The 15580-nt window shown below is 54.6% G+C and overlaps 1 protein-coding gene across 9 annotated transcripts in view; it reads left to right on the top strand.

The window, feature by feature from the left end:
- STXBP5L (syntaxin binding protein 5L) overlaps positions 1-15580 on the top strand; it is a 604719-nt gene that overhangs the window by 436079 nt on the left and 153060 nt on the right. For all 9 annotated transcript variants that reach the window (XM_073668710.1, XM_073668706.1, XM_073668709.1 and 6 more), the window contains exons 17-18: positions 6808-6933; positions 7810-7961. In XM_073668710.1, the coding sequence (XP_073524811.1) occupies positions 6808-6933; positions 7810-7961 (278 nt within the window). The remainder of the gene's footprint in view (positions 1-6807; positions 6934-7809; positions 7962-15580) is intronic.

Here is a 15580-nt window from a genome sequence, read left to right as displayed (position 1 = left end):
AGCGAGTACGAGGCAGCACAGAGTGGTCTAATAAGCGCAGGCAGCGAGCAAGTACGAGGCGGCACAGAGTGGCCTAATAAGAGCAGGCAGCGAGCGAGCACAAGGCGGCACAGAGTGGTCTAATAAGCGCAGGCAGCGAGCGAGCACGAGGCGGCACAGAGTGGCCTAATAAGCGCAGGCAGCGAGCGAGTACGAGGCGCCACAGAGTGTCCTAATAAGAGCAGGCAGCGAGCGAGCACGAGGCGGCACAGAGTGGCCTAATAAGAGCAGGCAGCGAGCGAGCACGAGGCAGCACAGAGTGGCCTAATAAGAGCAGGCAGCGAGCGAGCACAAGGCGGCACAGAGTGGTCTAATAAGCGCAGGCAGCGAGCGAGCACGAGGCAGCACAGAGTGGCCTAATAAGAGCAGGCAGCGAGCGAGCACAAGGCGGCACAGAGTGGTCTAATAAGCGCAGGCAGCGAGCGAGCACGAGGCAGCACAGAGTGGTCTAATAAGCTTAGGCAGCGAGCGAGTACGAGGCGCCACAGAGTGTCCTAATAAGAGCAGGCAGCGAGCGAGCACAAGGCGGCACAGAGTGGTCTAATAAGCGCAGGCAGCGAGCGAGCACGAGGCAGCACAGAGTGGCCTAATAAGCGCAGGCAGCGAGCGAGTACGAGGCGGCACAGAGTGGCCTAATAAGCGCAGGCAGCGAGCGAGCCGTCAAAGCTGCAAATTAAGAGCAATTACAGCATTATCCAGCGCTGTGTGCACAGACGCTGTAATTAGCCGCTTTCCTCACTTTGTTGGAACAACAAATCATCACCGGGAATTTTAGGTTAGAAGAGGATTTTATTTCTGTTGATTTTCTGTCGAAAAATGTTTATTCACCGATTATTCCAGGAAGTTACTGATCAGCTAGCGACACCGGCCGACGACACCGTGAACCCTGCGTGTGACCCCGGCCGACGACACCGTGTACCCTGCGTGTGACCCCGGCCGACGACACCGTGTACCCTGCGTGTGACCCCGGCCGACGACACCGTGTACCCTGCGTGTGACCCCGGCCGACGACACCGTGTACCCTGCGTGTGACCCCGGCCGACGATACCGTGTACCCTGCGTGTGACCCCGGCCAACGACACCGTGTACCCTGCGTGTGACCCCGGCCGACGACACCGTGTACCCTGCGTGTGACCCCGGCCGACGACACCTTGTACCCTGCGTGTGACCCCGGCCGACGACACCGTGTACCCTTCATGTGACCCCGGCCGACTACACCGTGTACCCTGCGTGTGACCCCGGCCGACTACACCGTGTACCCTGCGTGTGACCCCGGCCGACGACACCGTGTACCCTGCATGTGACCCCGGCCAACGACACCGTGTACCCTGCGTGTGACCCCAGTCGACTACACCATGTACCCTGCGTGTGACCCCGGCCGACGACACCGTGTACCCTGCGTGTGACCCCAGCCGACGACACCGTGTACCCTGCGGGTGACCCCAGCCGACGACACCGAGTACCCTGCGTGTGACCCCGGCCGACGACACCGTGTACCCTGCGGGTGACCCCGGCCGACGACACCGTGTACCCTGCGTGTGACCCCGGCCGACGACACCGTGTACCCTGCGGGTGACCCCGGCCGACGACACCGTGTACCCTGCTTGTGACCCCGGCCGACGACACCGTGTACCCTGCGTGTGACCCCGGCCGACGACACCGTGTACCCTGCGTGTGGCCCCGGCCGACGATACCGTGTACCCTGCGTGTGACCCCGGCCGACGATACCGTGTACCCTGCGTGTGACCCCGGCCGACGATACCGTGTACCCTGCGTGTGACCCCGGCCGACGACACCGTGTACCCTGCGTGTGACCCCGGCCGACGACACCGTGTACCCTGCGTGTGACCCCGGCCGACGATACCGTGTACCCTGCGTGTGACCCCGGCCGACGACACCGTGTACCCTGCGTGTGACCCCGGCCGACGATACCGTGTACCCTGCGTGTGATCCCGGCCGACGATACCGTGTACCCTGCGTGTGACCCCGGCCGACGATACCGTGTACCCTGCGTGTGACCCCGGCCGACGATACCGTGTACCCTGCGTGTGACCCCGGCCGACGACACCGTGTGACACCGTGTACCCTGCGTGTGACCCCGGCCGACGACCCCGTGTACCCTGCGTGTGACCCCGGCCAACGACACCGTGTACCCTGCGTGTGACCCCGGCCGACGACACCGTGTACCCTGCGTGTGACCCCGGCCGACGACACCTTGTACCCTGCGTGTGACCCCGGCCGACGACACCGTGTACCCTTCCTGTGACCCCGGCCGACTACACCGTGTACCCTGCGTGTGACCCCGGCCGACTACACCGTGTACCCTGCGTGTGACCCCGGCCGACGACACCGTGTACCCTGCATGTGACCCCGGCCAACGACACCGTGTACCCTGCGTGTGACCCCGGTCGACTACACCATGTACCCTGCGTGTGACCCCGGCCGACGACACCGTTTACCCTGCGTGTGACCCCAGCCGACGACACCGTGTACCCTGCGTGTGACCCCAGCCGACGACACAGTGTACCCTGCGTGTGACCCCGGCCGACGACACCGTGTACCCTGCGGGTGACCCCGGCCGACGACACCGTGTACCCTGCGTGTGACCCCGGCTGACGACACCGTGTACCCTGCGGGTGACCCCGGCCGACGACACCGTATACCCTGCGTGTGACCCCGGCCGACTACACCGTGTACCCTGCGTGTGACCCCGGCCGACGATACCGTGTACCCTGCGTGTGACCCCGGCCGACGATACCGTGTACCCTGCGTGTGACCCCGGCCGACGATACCGTGTACCCTGCGTGTGACCCCGGCCGACGATACCGTGTACCCTGCGTGTGACCCCGGCCGACGACACCGTGTACCCTGCGTGTGACCCCGGCCGACGACACCGTGTACCCTGCGTGTGACCCCGGCCGACGACACCGTGTACCCTGCGTGTGACCCCGGCCGACGACACCGTGTACCCTGCGTGTGACCCCGGCCGACGACACCGTGTACCCTGCGTGTGACCCCGGCCGACGACACCGTGTACCCTGCGTGTGACCCCGGCCGACGATACCGTGTACCCTGCGTGTGACCCCGGCCGACGATACCGTGTACCCTGCGTGTGACCCCGGCCGACGATACCGTGTACCCTGCGTGTGACCCCGGCCGACGACACCGTGTACCCTGCGGGTGACCCCGGCCGACGACACCGTGTACCCTGCGTGTGACCCCGGCCGACGATACCGTGTACCCTGCGTGTGACCCCGGCCGACGACACCGTGTACCCTGCGTGTGACCCCGGCCGACGACACCGTGTACCCTGCGTGTGATCCCAGCCGACGACACCGTGTACCCTGCGTGTGACCCCGGCCGACGACCCCGTGTACCCTGCGTGTGACCCCGGCCAACGACACCGTGTACCCTGCGTGTGACCCCGGCCGACGACACCGTGTACCCTGCGTGTGACCCCGGCCGACGACACCTTGTACCCTGCGTGTGACCCCGGCCGACGACACCGTGTACCCTTCCTGTGACCCCGGCCGACTACACCGTGTACCCTGCGTGTGACCCCGGCCGACTACACCGTGTACCCTGCGTGTGACCCCGGCCGACGACACCGTGTACCCTGCATGTGACCCCGGCCAACGACACCGTGTACCCTGCGTGTGACCCCGGTCGACTACACCATGTACCCTGCGTGTGACCCCGGCCGACGACACCGTGTACCCTGCGTGTGACCCCAGCCGACGACACCGTGTACCCTGCGTGTGACCCCAGCCGACGACACAGTGTACCCTGCGTGTGACCCCGGCCGACGACACCGTGTACCCTGCGGGTGACCCCGGCCGACGACACCGTGTACCCTGCGTGTGACCCCGGCCGACGACACCGTGTACCCTGCGGGTGACCCCGGCCGACGACACCGTGTACCCTGCGTGTGACCCCGGCCGACTACACCGTGTACCCTGCGTGTGACCCCGGCCGACGATACCGTGTACCCTGCGTGTGACCCCGGCCGACGATACCGTGTACCCTGCGTGTGACCCCGGCCGACGATACCGTGTACCCTGCGTGTGACCCCGGCCGACGACACCGTGTACCCTGCGTGTGACCCCGGCCGACGACACCGTGTACCCTGCGTGTGACCCCGGCCGACGATACCGTGTACCCTGCGTGTGACCCCGGCCGACGACACCGTGTACCCTGCGTGTGACCCCGGCCGACGACACCGTGTACCCTGCGTGTGACCCCGGCCGACGACACCGTGTACCCTGCGTGTGACCCCGGCCGACGACACCCTGTACCCTGCGGGTGACCCCGGCCGATGACACCGTGTACCCTGCGGGTGACCCCGGCCGACGACACCGTGTACCCTGCGGGTGACCCCGGCCGACGACACCGTGTACCCTGCGTGTGACCCCGGCCGACGACACCGTGTACCCTGCGGGTGACCCCGGCCGACGACACCGTGTACCCTGCGGGTGACCCCGGCCGACGACACCGTGTACCCTGCGTGTGACCCCGGCCGACGACACCGTGTACCCTGCGGGTGACCCCGGCCGACGACACCGTGTACCCTGCGGGTGACCCCGGCCGACTACACCGTGTACCCTGCGGGTGACCCCACGAGGAGCTGGCCAGCGACACTGCACCTGCAGATGGGGGCTTAGTCCTGCTCATATAGGCGCAGGGTTTGTCAGTGTGTCAGGTGCAGGGTTTGTCACAGTGTGTCAGGCGCAGGGTTTGTCACGGTGTGTCAGGCGCAGGGTTTGTCACAGTGTGTCAGGCGCAGGGTTTGTCACAGTGTGTCAGGCGCAGGGTTTGTCACAGTGTGTCAGGCGCAGGGTTTGTCACAGTGTGTCAGGCGCAGGGTTTGTCACAGTGTGTCAGGCGCAGGATTTGTCACAGTGTGTCGGGCATGTTTGTCACAGTGTGTCAGGCGCAGGGTTTGTCACAGTGTGTCAGGCGCAGGGTTTGTCACAGTGTGTCGGGCAGGTTTGTCACAGTGTGTCAGGCGCAGGGTTTGTCACAGTGTGTCAGGCGCAGGGTTTGTCACAATGTGTCAGGCGCAGGGTTTGTCACAATGTGTCAGGCGCAGGGTTTGTCACAGTGTGTGAAGTGCAGGGTTTGTCACAGTGTGTCAGGCGCAGGATTTGTCACAGTGTGTGAGGCGCAGGGTTTGCCACAGTGTGTCAGGCGCAGGGTTTGTCACAGTGTGTCAGGCGCAGGGTTTGTCACAGTGTGTGAGGCGCAGGATTTGTCACAGTGTGTCAGGCGCAGGGTTTGTCACAGTGTGTCGGGCAGGTTTGTCACAGTGTGTCGGGCAGGTTTGTCACAGTGTGTCAGGTGCAGGGTTTGTCACAGTGTGTCAGGCGCAGGGTTTGTCACAGTGTGTCAGGCGCAGGGTTTGTCACAGTGTGTCAGGCGCAGGATTTTTCACAGTGTGTCAGGCGCAGGGTTTGTCACATTGTGTGAGGCGCAGGGTTTGTCACAGTGTGTCGGGCAGGTTTGTCACAGTGTGTGAGGCGCAGGGTTTGTCACAGTGTGTCAGGCGCAGGGTTTGTCACAGTGTGTCAGGCGCAGGGTTTGTCACAGTGTGTCAGGCGCAGGGTTTGTCACAGTGTGTCAGGCGCAGGATTTGTCACAGTGTGTCAGGCGCAGGGTTTGTCACATTGTGTGAGGCGCAGGGTTTGTCACAGTGTGTCGGGCAGGTTTGTCACAGTGTGTGAGGCGCAGGGTTTGTCACAGTGTGTCAGGCGCAGGGTTTGTCACAGTGTGTGAGGCGCAGGGTTTGTCACAGTGTGTCAGGCGCAGGGTTTGTCACAGTGTGTCAGGCGCAGGATTTGTCACAGTGTGTCAGGCGCAGGGTTTGTCACATTGTGTGAGGCGCAGGGTTTGTCACAGTGTGTCGGGCAGGTTTGTCACAGTGTGTGAGGCGCAGGGTTTGTCACATTGTGTCAGGCGCAGGGTTTGTCACAGTGTGTCAGGCGCAGGGTTTGTCACAGTGTGTCAGGCGCATGGTTTGTCACAGTGTGTCAGGCGCAGGGTTTGTCACAGTGTGTCAGGCGCAGTTTTTGTCACAATGTGTCAGGCGCAGGATTTGTCAGTGTGTCAAGTGCGGTGTGATCGCTGTTTTTTGCACAGGCGCATGGTTTGTCACAGTGTGTCAGGCGCAGGGTTTGTCACAGTGTGTCAGGCGCAGGGTTTGTCACAATGTGTCAGGCGCAGGATTTGTCAGTGTGTCAAGTGCGGTGTGATCGCTGTTTTTTGCACAGGTGCAGGGTTTGTCACAGTGTGTCGGGCGCAGGGTTTGTCAAGTGCGGTGTGATCACTGTTTTTTGCACAGGCGCAGTGACTTGGATTTGTTTTCTCTGTCGGGCACAGACACAAAATATGCTTATTTTTTATATATATTTTAAAACCTTTTTTGAATTGTTTTACTTTATTTTAAGTCTTTATTGGGGAGTTGGATCTGCAGGCACCGGACTGCTATGGAAATCTCATCGGCACCCCGGGAAGGGTGACGGGAGGCCGTGCCCCCCCAGTGCGTGTTCACACCGGCAATCAATCTGTTTATATGAGATTGACAGCAGTGATCGCAGCGAGCTCCAGTCACAGAATGATAACGGCCGAGGAGCGCAGCTCCTGAGCTCACTCCTGACATGCTGACCCAACATTGGAAGCATTAGAGGACCCTTTAACTTCTTATACTTCCTATAGTGCCTACAGTAAAGGATCCTAGTCAGAGAGGACCCTGATGATGTGTTCTCCCCCCAGTGTGAAGAGTCGACCCGTGCGGATGCCGCCCGGATACCAGACAGATCTCGTGGTCCAGCTAGTGTGGACGGATGGAGAACCTCCGCAGCAGATCACCAGCCTGGCCGTCAGCTCTGCCTATGGCCTGTGAGTACAGACAAATGATGGCTGGGCTCGGTCTGGCTGTATGATGGCCCCCTCATTAGCCCCCACTCTGTATCATGGCCCCCTTAGAAGTCCCCACACTTTATGATGGCCCCGTTAGTAGCATCACTATGTATGATGGCCTCCCCTTAGTAGCCTCCACTATTTATGAGGGCCCCCTTAGTTGTCCCCACTATTTATGAGGGCCCCCTTAGTTGCCACCACTATTTGAGGGCCCCCTTAGTAGTCCCCACTATTTATGAGGGCCCCCTTGGTTGCCCCCAATATTTATGAGTGCATCCTTAGTTGCGCCCACTATTTATGAGAGCCCCCTTAGTAGCCCCCACTATTTATGAGGGCACCCCTAGTTGCCCCCACTATTTATGAGGGCCCCCTTAGTTGCCACCACTATTTATGAGGGCCCCCTTAGTTGCCACCACTATTTATGAGGGCCCCCTTAGTTACCCCCACTATTTATGAGGGCCCCCTTAGTTACCCCCACTATTTATGAGGGCCCCTTTAGTTGCCCCCACTATTTATGAGGACCCCCTTAGTTCCCCCCTCTATTTGGGGGCCCGCTTAGTTGCCCCCACTATTTATGAGGGCCCCCTTAGTTGCCACCACTATTTATGAGGACCCCCTTAGTTGCCCCCACTATTTATGAGGACCCCCTTAGTTCCCACCTCTATTTGAGGGCCCCCTTAGTTGCCACCACTATTTAGTTGCCCCCACTATTTATGAGGACCCCCTTAGTTGCCCCCACTTTTTATGAGGGCCCCTTTGTTGCCCCCACTATTTATGAGGGATGGTGACATGTCGCAGGTACTGATGCTGCATGTCGCCCCTGGATGGTGACCTGTAACGTCTGCTCTCTTTCAGAGTTGCCTTTGGAAACAGTAACGGCCTGGCGGTGGTAGATTACATTCAGAAAACTATCCTGCTCAGCATGGGGACTGTGTACCTATACGGAGCCAGCGACCCGTACCAGAGGCAGCCGCGCTCCCCCCGCAAGAGCAAGCAGTTCCCCACAGGTAAGGGATGCACGGAGCGTGCACATCCTGCATGACGTACGACGACTGCATGAGCACCGTGTGCCGCCCCACTGCCATCACCAACACCCACTTCTGTGTCATCTCATAGGATTCATTGTCTCCTCCAGGATCTTATATCACATACAACTATTTCATCTCCTGAAAGTCTGTGCTTCATACCATCGGCAGAGCTTGTGTATGTGTAGATTGGTACTTAAATACAGAGCTGCAGGAAGCTCATGACTGCACCAGGCCCCTGAAAAAGAAAAATACTGATTGCACTGATCTGGAGTTACCTCCTGTATTATACTCCAGAGCTGCACTCACTATTCTGCTGGTGCAGTCACTGTGTACATACATTACATTACTGATCCTGAGTTACCTCCTGTATTATACTCCAGAGCTGCACTCACTATTCTGCTGGTGCAGTCACTGTGTACAGACATTACATTACTGATCCTGAGTTACCTCCTGTATTATACTCCAGAGCTGCACTCACTATTCTGCTGGTGCAGTCACTGTGTACATACATTACATTACTGATCCTGAGTTACCTCCTGTATTATACTCCAGAGCTGCACTCACTATTCTGCTGGTGTAGTCACTGTGTACATACATTACATTACTGATCCTGAGTTACATCCTGTATTATACTCCAGAGCTGCACTCACTATTCTGCTGGTGCAGTCACTGTGTACATACATTACATTACTGATCCTGAGTTACCTCCTGTATTATACTCCAGAGCTGCACTCACTATTCTGCTGGTGCAGTCACTGTGTACATACATTACTGATCCTGAGTTACATCCTGTATTATACTCCAGAGCTGCACTCACTATTCTACTGGTGCAGTCACTGTGTACATACATTACATTACTGATCCTGAGTTACCTCCTGTATTATACTCCAGAGCTGCACTCACTATTCTGCTGGTGCAGTCACTGTGCACATACATTACATTACTGATCCTGAGTTACATCCTGTATTATACTCCAGAGCTGCACTCACTATTCTCCTGGTGCAGTCACTGTGTACATACATTACATTACTGTTCCTGAGTTACATCCTGTATTATACTCCAGAGCTGCACTCACTATTCTGCTGGTGGAGTCACTGTGTACATACATTACATTACTGATCCTGAGTTACCTCCTGTATTATACTCCAGAGCTGCGCTCACTATTCTGCTGGTGCAGTCACTGTGTACATACATTACATTACTGATCCTGAGTTACCTCCTGTATTATACTCCAGAGCTGCGCTCACTATTCTGCTGGTGCAGTCACTGTGTACATATATTACATTACTGATCCTGAGTTACATCCTGTATTATACTCCAGAGCTGCACTCACTATTCTGCAGGTGCAGTCACTGTGTACATACATTACATTACTGATCCTGAGTTACATCCTGTATTATACTCCAGAGCTGCACTCACTATTCTGCTGGTGCAGTCACTGTGTACATACATTACATGTTACAGCTGCAGTGATACAATGTAACAATCAGGGCAGGACATAGATGTGCTTCCACTGTCCACACTGGACACAAGTGTAACAAACCCTCAGCTGTTCTGGGCCTCCTCTGCTTTTCACCCTCTGTATGGACACACACTTGTCAGTGACATCCAGCAGAGATCTTGAGAATGATAAAAGTTGTAACCGTGAAGTGTAGCAGACAGTTGTAGAACATGCGGCTTTGTATAAGGAGTCCGTACAGTGGCCGGTATGTGAGTGTATATGTATCCTCCCCTGCAGGGGGCACTCTGTAATCTGCGGGATGATGGCGACTTCGCGGCTGCACATGTTGGATACATTTTCTGATGATTCTTCTGCGATGATCCAGGCAGGGGCCGCGGCACGGAGCAGTACAGACCCCGGATCCCCGGCTGATCCGGATTAAACACAGTTTATTCTAATCAGGTTCAGGAGGTCTCATCTCCTAGTGCCTACAAAGGTGGTGTCAGGTGTGGTCTCGTCCCCGCAGCAGACCACCCTGCTCCTGGCTCCAGCTATTAGATGATAATAACCCTGTGCATGTTACATGCCGAAAGCACAAAGACTGCAGAGCAGACAGCGCTGTGTGGAGGGAGAGTGAAGCCGTCAGTCACACCCCGGGCCCCCCAAAAATCAGAAGGAGCCTCATTAACGCCGCAGTGTCAGGAAACATCGCCCCAAATGCGGCTCCGAGCTGGAAGCAGAACCTGCCGCCCCTCTCATGTGCTGGAGGGAGCCGGATTTATATTACATCAGGTTATTGTCTGTAGTCTGCAACACGTGCTGCAGCCGAATAGTGCGTGTACAGCAGACGTGGGGAAAGCCGTGAGAGCGGGACCCCCGTATGTAATGAGTATGCACGGAGCAATATATACTGAGCAATATATACTGAGCAATATATACTGAGCAACACGTGCTGCAGCCGGATGGAGCGTGTAGAGCAGACGTGGGGAAAGCCATGAGAGCGGGACCCCCGTATGTAATGAGTATGCACGGAGCAATATACAGTATACTGAGCAATATATACTGAGCAACATGTGCTGCAGCCGGATGGAGGGTGTAGAGCAGACGTGGGGAAAGCAGTGAGAGCGGGACCCCCGTATGTAATGAGTATGCACGGAGCAATATACAGTATACTGAGCAATATATACTGAGCAACACGTGCTGCAGCCGGATGGAGCGTGTACAGCAGACGTGGGGAAAGCCATGAGAGCGGGACCCCCGTATGTAATGAGTATGCACGGAGCAATATACAGTATACTGAGCAATATATACTGAGCAACATGTGCTGCAGCCGAATAGTGCGTGTACAGCAGACGTGGGGAAAGCCGTGAGAGCGAGACCCCCGTATGTAATGAGTATGCACGGAGCAATATACAGTATACTGAGCAATATATACTGAGCAACATGTGCTGCAGCCGAATAGTGCGTGTACAGCAGACGTGGGGAAAGCCGTGAGTGCGGGACCCCCGTATGTAATGAGTATGCACGGAGCAATATATACTGAGCAATATATACTGAGCAACACGTGCTGCAGCCGGATGGAGCATGTAGAGCAGACGTGGGGAAAGCCGTGAGAGCGGGACCCCCGTATGTAATGAGTATGCACGGAGCAATATACAGTATACTGAGCAATATATACTGAGCAACATGTGCTGCAGCCGGATGGAGCGTGTACAGCAGACGTGGGGAAAGCCGTGAGTGCGGGACCCCCGTATGTAATGAGTATGCACGGAGCAATATATACTAAGCAATATACAGTTATATGAAAAAGTTTGGGCACCCCTATTAATCTTAAGCTTATTGTTTTATAAAAATTTGTGTTTTTGCAACAGCTATTTCAGTTTGATCTATGTAATAACTGTTGGACACAGTAATGTTTCTGCCTTGAAATGAGGTTTATTGTACTAACAGAAAATGTGCAATCTGCATTCAAACAAAATTTGACAGGTGCATAAGTATGGGCACCCTTATCATTTTCTTGTTTTAAATACTCCTACCTACTTTTTACTGACTTACTAAAGCACTTTTTTTGGTTTTGTAACCTCATTGAGCTTTGAACTTCATAGCCAGGTGTATGCAATCATGAGAAAAGCTACTTCAAGTGGCCACTTGCAAGTTGTTCTCCTGTTTGAATCTCCTCTGAAGAGTGGCATCATGGGCTCCTCAAAACAACTGTCAAATGATCTGAAAACAAAGATTATTCAACATAGTTGTTCAGGGGAAGGATACAAAAAGCTGTCTCAGAGATTTAACCTGTCAGTTTCCACTGTGAGGAACATAGTAAGGAAATGGAAGAACACAGGGACAGTTCTTGTTAAGGCCAGAAGTGGCAGGCCAAGAAAAACATCAGAAAGGCAGAGAAGAAGAATGGTGAGATCAGTCAAGGACAATCCTCAGACCACCTCCAGAGAGCTGCAGCATCAACTTGCTGCAGATGGTGTCACTGTGCATCGGTCAACTATACAACGCACTTTGCACAAGGAGAAGCTGTATGGGAGAGTGATGCGAAAGAAGCCATTTCTGCAAGCACGCCACAAACAGAGTCGGCTGAGGTATGCAAAAGCACATTTGGAGAAGCCAATTTCTTTTTGGAAGAAGGTCCTGTGGACTGATGAAACCAAGTTTGAGTTGTTTGGTCATACAAAAAGGCGCTATGCATGGCGGCAAAAAAACACAGCATTCCAAGAAAAACACTTGCTACCCACAGTAAAATTTGGTGGAGATTCCATCATGCTCTGGGGCTGTGTGGCCAATGCCGGCACCGGGAATCTTGTTAAAGTTGAGGGATGCATGGATTCCACTCAGTATCAGCAGATTCTTGACAATAATGTTCAAGAATCAGTGATAAAGTTGAAGTTACGCAGGGGATGGATCTTTCAGCAAGACAATGATCCAAAACACCGCTCCAAATCTACTCAGGCATTCATGCAGAGGAACAATTACAATGTTCTGGAATGGCCATCCCAGTCCCCAGACCTGAATATCATTGAACATCTGTGGGATCATTTGAAGAGGCTGTCCATGCTCGGCGACCATCAAACTTAACTGAACTGGAATTGTTTTGTAAAGAGGAATGGTCAAAAATACCTTCATCCAGGATCCAGGAACTCATTAAAAGCTACAGGAAGCGACTAGAGGCAAAAGGAGGATCTACTAAATATTAATGTCACTTTTCTGGTGAGGTGCCCATACTTATGCACCTGTCAAATTTTGTTTGAATGCAGATTGCACATTTTCTGTTAGTACAATAAACCTCATTTCAAGGCAGAAACATTACTGTGTCCAACAGTTATTACATAGATCAAACTGAAATAGCTGTTGCAAAAACACCAATTTTTATAAAACATTAAGCTTAAGATTAATAGGGGTGCCCAAACTTTTTCATATAACTGTATACTGAGCAACACGTGCTGCAGCCGGATGGAGCATGTAGAGCAGACGTGGGGAAAGCAGTGAGTGCGGGACCCCCGTATGTAATGAGTATGCACGGAGCAATATACAGTATACTGAGCAATATATACTGAGCAACATGTGCTGCAGCCGGATGGAGCGTGTAGAGCAGACGTGGGGAAAGCAGTGAGAGCGGGACCCCCGTATGTAATGAGTATGCACGGAGCAATATACAGTATACTGAGCAATATATACTGAGCAACACGTGCTGCAGCCGGATGGAGCGTGTAGAGCAGACGTGGGGAAAGCCGTGAGAGCAGGACCCCCGTATGTAATGAGTATGCACGGAGCAATATACAGTATACTGAGCAATATATACTGAGCAACATGTGCTGCAGCCGAATAGTGCGTGTACAGCAGACGTGGGGAAAGCCGTGAGTGCGGGACCCCCGTATGTAATGAGTATGCACGGAGCAATATACAGTTTACTGAGCAATATATACTGAGCAACACGTGCTGCAGCCGGATGGAGCGTGTACAGCAGACGTGGGGAAAGCCGTGAGAGCGGGACCCCCGTATGTAATGAGTATGCACGGAGCAATATACAGTATACTGAGCAATATATACTGAGCAACACGTGCTGCAGCCGAATAGTGCGTGTACAGCAGACGTGGGGAAAGCCGTGAGTGCGGGACCCCCGTATGTAATGAGTATGCACGGAGCAATATATACTGAGCAATATATACTGAGCAACACGTGCTGCAGCCGGATGGAGCATGTAGAGCAGACGTGGGGAAAGCCGTGAGAGCGGGACCCTCGTATGTAATGAGTATGCACGGAGCAATATATACTGAGCAATATATACTGAGCAACACGTGCTGCAGCCGGATGGAGCGTGTACAGCAGACGTGGGGAAAGCTGTGAGAGCGGGACCCTCGTATGTAATGAGTATGCACGGAGCAATATATACTGAGCAATATATACTGAGCAACACGTGCTGCAGCCGGATGGAGCGTGTACAGCAGACGTGGGGAAAGCCGTGAGAGCGGGACCCTCGTATGTAATGAGTATGCACGGAGCAATATACAGTATACTGAGCAATATATACTGAGCAGCACGTGCTGCAGCCGGATGGAGCGTGTACAGCAGACGTGGGGAAAGCCGTGAGAGCGGGACCCCCGTATGTAATGAGTATGCACGGAGCAATATACAGTATACTGAGTAATATATACTGAGCAACACGTGCTGCAGCCGGATGGAGCGTGTACAGCAGACGTGGGGAAAGCCGTGAGAGCGGGACCCCCGTATGTAATGAGTATGCACGGAGCAATATACAGTTTACTGAGCAATATATACTGAGCAACATGTGCTGCAGCCGGATGGAGCGTGTACAGCAGACGTGGGGAAAGCCATGAGTGCGGGACCCCCGTATGTAATGAGTATGCACGGAGCAATATATACTAAGCAATATATACTGAGCAACACGTGCTGTAGCCGGATGGAGCATGTAGAGCAGACGTGGGGAAAGCAGTGAGTGCGGGACCCCCGTATGTAATGAGTATGCACGGAGCAATATACAGTATACTGAGCAATATATACTGAGCAACACGTGCTGCAGCCGGATGGAGCGTGTACAGCAGACGTGGGGAAAGCCGTGAGAGCAGGACCCCCGTATGTAATGAGTATGCACGGAGCAATATACAGTATACTGAGCAATATATACTGAGCAACACGTGCTGCAGCCGGATGGAGCATGTACAGCAGACGTGGGGAAAGCCGTGAGAGCGGGACCCCCGTATGTAATGAGTATGCACGGAGCAATATACAGTATACTGAGCAATATATACTGAGCAACACGTGCTGCAGCCGGATGGAGCGTGTACAGCAGACGTGGGGAAAGCCGTGAGAGCAGGACCCCCGTATGTAATGAGTATGCACGGAGCAATATACAGTATACTGAGCAATATATACTGAGCAACACGTGCTGCAGCCGGATGGAGCGTGTACACCAGACGTGGGGAAAGCCGTGAGAGCAGGACCCCCGTATGTAATGAGTATGCACGGAGCAATATACAGTATACTGAGCAATATATACTGAGCAACACGTGCTGCAGCCGGATGGAGCATGTACAGCAGACGTGGGGAAAGCCGTGAGAGCGGGACCCCCGTATGTAATGAGTATGCACGGAGCAATATACAGTATACTGAGCAATATATACTGAGCAACACGTGCTGCAGCCGGATGGAGCATGTAGAGCAGACGTGGGAAAGCAGTGAGAGCGGGACCCCCGTATGTAATGAGTATGCACTTAGCAATATACAGTATACTGAGCAATATATACTGAGCAACACGTGCTGCAGCCGGATGGAGCATGTAGAGCAGACGTGGGGAAAGCAGTGAGTGCGGGACCCCCGTATGTAATGAGTATGCACGGAGCAATATACAGTATACTGAGCAATATATACTGAGCAGCACGTGCTGCAGCCGGATGGAGCGTGTACAGCAGACGTGGGGAAAGCCGTGAGAGCGGGACCCCCGTATGTAATGAGTATGCACGGAGCAATATACAGTATACTGAGTAATATATACTGAGCAACACGTGCTGCAGCCGGATGGAGCGTGTACAGCAGACGTGGGGAAAGCCGTGAGAGCGGGACCCCCGTATGTAATGAGTATGCACGGAGCAATATACAGTTTACTGAGCAATATATACTGAGCAACATGTGC

The sequence above is a fragment of the Phyllobates terribilis genome, unplaced genomic scaffold (genome assembly GCF_046119375.1).
Source record: "Phyllobates terribilis strain yellow unplaced genomic scaffold, ASM4611937v1 Scaffold_2__4_contigs__length_985480577, whole genome shotgun sequence".
In the NCBI taxonomy this organism is placed as follows: domain Eukaryota; kingdom Metazoa; phylum Chordata; class Amphibia; order Anura; family Dendrobatidae; genus Phyllobates; species Phyllobates terribilis.
Note: the sequence above shows the minus strand (reverse complement) of the source record. Positions and strands in the feature narration are given on the sequence as shown.